The sequence below is a fragment of the Zingiber officinale genome, chromosome 8A (genome assembly GCF_018446385.1).
Source record: "Zingiber officinale cultivar Zhangliang chromosome 8A, Zo_v1.1, whole genome shotgun sequence".
NCBI lineage: Eukaryota > Viridiplantae > Streptophyta > Magnoliopsida > Zingiberales > Zingiberaceae > Zingiber > Zingiber officinale.
In genome coordinates, this window is record NC_056000.1 from 21,796,473 (window position 1) to 21,800,795 (window position 4,323).

General features: G+C 36.6%; 1 protein-coding gene across 1 annotated transcript; it reads right to left on the bottom strand.

Annotated features, from left to right (window-relative positions):
- Positions 1 to 2,793: 2,793 nt before the first annotated feature.
- Positions 2,794 to 3,594, bottom strand: LOC122010463 (FCS-Like Zinc finger 3-like). The gene is made up of 2 exons (XM_042567005.1): positions 3,320 to 3,594; positions 2,794 to 3,223 (listed from the first exon to the last, which is right to left on the bottom strand). The coding sequence occupies exons 1-2, from the start codon at positions 3,517 to 3,519 to the stop codon at positions 3,046 to 3,048; spliced, it is 378 nt and encodes a 125-aa protein (XP_042422939.1). The 5' UTR covers positions 3,520 to 3,594; the 3' UTR covers positions 2,794 to 3,045.
- Positions 3,595 to 4,323: the final 729 nt, after the last annotated feature.

Consider the following 4,323-nt stretch of genomic DNA (forward strand, 5'->3'; position numbering starts at 1 on the left):
ATTATACGAAGGTATTAAACTCATATCTAAATCTCTGTGTAAACTTAGATCTAAGAATATTAAATTGAAAAAAGACAATATGGATTTGAAAATTATCTAAGCTAAAGCATGTCCACTAGAATAATTCGACAAAATTCAAATGGAAAATTTTAAATTAAAAGAGCAAGTAGAAAGATTGAAAAAGAATGATGCAAGCTCAAAGTTTTCAAATTTTAGAAATAATAGATAACTAAATTGATATTTTAAATTTCACAAAAGTTAAATTAGAAAAGTAACATGAATATATATTCCAAAAAATTATTTTGTTAATCCAGTAGGAAAGAATTTAATTTGGATACCAAAATCAGTATTAATTTAATTTCTTGTGTATGCTAGAAATTTAATTTATTTTGATTCATTAACATATTTTTTGCAGATGTTCTGATTCATATTTTCTGTCTAAATTTTTTCTATATAAAATGGAAATATTATGAAAAAAAATTAAATTTTTTTTTATCGTTATATCATTTTTTATAAATTTTTTAATGAAAGTCAGATTTTTTTAATTTAAAAATATTTCAAAATTTGATTTTTGAAATATTTAAATTTTCTATGATAAAAACCTTTTGTTTTCTGTTCATATAAATTATTTCGATTTTTTTTTTAGCATTAGATGAATTACTATGAATTTTTTATCTAAAATATTATTTAATTAATTAAAAATTCTTGATTTTTGTTTTGTAAAATTTAATTTTTATTTGGATAAATATAGCATCTTATAAGTTCATAACAATTAACAAGATTTTTCGGAGTATAAAAATATTTTTAAATATTAAATTCTTAAAATATATATCTCTATCTTAAAATAATTATTTTGATAATAAAAAAAAAATAGTATGATCGTGAAAATTTTTATACGAATCTAAATACATATCTTTGTCATTAAAAAAAAATCAATATTTTCAAAAAAAAAACTTAAATAATTTTTAGATTATTTTTTGCAAATCTAAATTTTAATTTTTAATAATTACTTTCTTTGTAAATTAATTTCGGTAAAATTTTTCAACTTTTGGATGTTTTTTACAACTTGTAGAAATATTTTCAGATTTTTTTTCTAACTCTTTTTATTTTTATGTTAACTTTTTTTTATGTGATTAAAATGGGAGAATATGTTATTAAGTTTGGGGGGAATTTTATTACATTTAGCGCATTTATTTTATTGCATTTAAATATTAAATGTATTATACTTATTTGTTTAACCCTAATCTTAATTCGGATTGATGCATATTAAAAAGAGGGAGATTGTAAGTATCCTAAGTTAGTTTTAAGTTGTCAATTGAGTTAAATTAGGTCATATGGTTTGGATGTTTTGTGTCTTAATGTGTAGGAATTTAGGAATACAAGAAGTCGAGCGGAAAACACATCTAGCGAGAAAGATGACACGGGAAGCGAGTCGCTGAGCTTGGTACATTCAAGGGACGAAGTGCTACAGAAGAGTACACATGTGGATGGGAAAAACGCGTGCGGAGCGTTCAAAGGACGAGAAACTGGGATGAAGCCAGCTTGAGGAGAATGTCAAAATTAGATTTGGATGAGCTCAATTCTGGATGACCGGAGCATCACCTATACGAAGAAAGTCAACTATGAAACTGACTTAGGAGTCTGTAGCAGCCGGAGGTGCTCTTGTGCCTAACTTGGAGGCACCCTCATGAGATCTGGAGGTGTCGTTGCGCCTCTTTAAGGAGGCACCCTACTAGAGCTTGGAGGTGCCTTGGAGCAACCTAGGCGCCTTCATTTTCGTAGAATCGTTGGTTGACCGTTGGAGTTTAGAAAAATATTTATCCACACTGAAGACTCCCTAGACATCTTTAGAGGGTCACCAAATGACAAATACCAATAGCTACTTCATCACAAACTTCATCACAAGAGGATATACAAAGCCCCATGATGCTAAGAATAAATCAACAATTCTTATATTTAATTCCTAACTTTTTCTTAATCTATCAAAGTGTGTAAGAAGTTTTTCCGACTTCAATGAAGAAAATATTTTAATATTTTTAATTGTGTTGGATTAATAATTATTTAAATTATAACTAAGTAAATCTTAGCATTATTACTTATTATTTTTAAGTTATTATTTATTTAAATGTTGATTGTTTATCCCTAAATAATCTTATATCCCTGCCTAGTTCAACAAGTAAAAGAATTTCTCTCATTTAATTTCAGAATTATTTACTTCTCTCTAACCGGTCTCATCTACTCCTACACGAGGAGGCAAAGGCCAGGTCAATAATGGTTCAGACCAGCGACCAAGGTCAACAAATATCAATCAGCTCATTGACTTGGTTACGGCATAGTCAACAAAAATCAGCTCGTTGATCTGGTTTCGGCCCTGGGCCAGGGTCCAGTTAGGACCCAGCCCATGATCAGGCCTAGGTTACGCTGGTGATAAAACTAAGTTCGTGTATATTTAAAAGATGAACCTAAATCGATACGTACACCGGAAAAAATAAAATAAAATTTTAGCTTTAATCCCTTTTAGAGGAATTGCTCTAATTTTTTCTGTCACTGCCAACACGAAATTCGTGGGGTCGGAGATTCGGGAAGCGAGGTCCTTCTAGTGGATTCGCTCTGCTTTTTCCAACAAAAGGTGAGAAAAAGCAGAAAGAACGTGACCGCATTGATTACCAACTTGCATCCTTCAAAGCCTCCCATTAGTTCTGTTTAAACTCCAGCAAAGGCAAAGGCAACAAAAATAAAACTAAAAAACCTCTAGGGAAATTTTGATCAACAATAGGAGTAGAACGATCAGAATACTTCAAAGTCTCAACTCATCTTAGATTTCAGAAGACCGAAGAAGAGAAAAAAAAAAAGACCCTTTTTTGTTATAATATACTCAAAGGGTCAATTACAAGCATGAAGCATCCCAGGTATGATGCAGTTGTCGAAAACAAGTTTGATCAACTTCTGCGAGTTCCTCTGCGATATGCCGGTGTGTTTTTGTTTTCTTTTGTTTTCTTTTCTTTTCCTTTCTTGTAATCTTAGATCGTTCGGATAGTAAACTTATTATCCAGCGACCACGGCCGTATCGGTCCTGACATGCACATCGTTAGCGGCGGCGGCCGCCGTGTCCGAATCCTTCTTCGAGGAAGCCTTTTGCGACAACTTCCGGTTCTTCTCTTTGGCCTCGTCCATCTCGATCTGCTCCTGCCGGCACTCCTCGCTGCAGAACGGCATGTCCCCTCTGCTCGCATCCACAGAAAAACCAGATCAATTTCAAAATTAACTCCAAAGGGGCACACCTTTGTTTCGAGAGACACATAATAAAAAAGGGGCGAACCTGTACATGAAGATATCGCGGTTGCCAGCAAGGGACTTGCGGCAGAGGAAGCAGGAGTCGAGAAAGTGCCGCGGCTCTTCGTCGTCGAGTCCGTCGCAGAAGAATCTGGCCCTCGCAGGCCGAGATCTAGCCGAGCCGCGTACCGCCTCTATTTCCGACGAGAACGGCGACGAATCGGCGGAGTAGGAAGAGGAATCCATGGAGATCTTCTTCTTTAGGTCTTCGATAGAAGAGGAAATGTGTAGGGGCCGGGAGAGGGTTAGGCAGTGGGCGAGGTTAATATAAAGCGTCGAAGCGAGCGAGGAAGACTAAATTAATAATATTAATTAAAAGCGACGATCTAATTTAAAAATTAATTAAATCAATTAAAAAAGAATTATATGTTCCATTGAGGCGGAGCCGGGGCCCGCCTCCACTACTTTCCATCAGAGCCGTCACTTTTGAGTTTTGTTTGATCGCGACGCTCCTTGACGCACTCGGGCAGACGACGTGCGATCGTTCTCATTATTTCATTTTCTGTGCAATTAATTTAATATCGAGAATAATGTTGGAAAATAAGAGAGACATTAAAAAAAAAAATACACCGACAAGGTTTTAATTATTATTTTTAATCTGGGCCGTCGATCGCAGCAGCATCGGCCTCCACGTCGCACTCGGGGAAGGCGAGGTGGCAGTTAACAAGCGGCCCCACGTAGCGCCCCCGGACGCGTACCTCCTCTCCGAGGGGGTTCCGGGAAGCGGAGCCTGGTTCGCTATGAATGGAGTGGGGCCCGCGGTGGGCAGCCGCCCCTGCTCCCTCAGAGGTGGGTGCGCGAAACTCGGTGTCGGTGGGGCCCGGCGACGTGTTAAAAAAAAAAAAATCTGGGCACGGGCATCGGTAAAGCGGACGTTGACGGCGAAGTCAAGTCGACGACGCCAAGACAACGGAGAAGTTGACGTCAGAGGGGAACGGACCGTTTGGAGTGGAACCGTACATTTGGACGCAGCCGGTGGAAAGAGAGCCG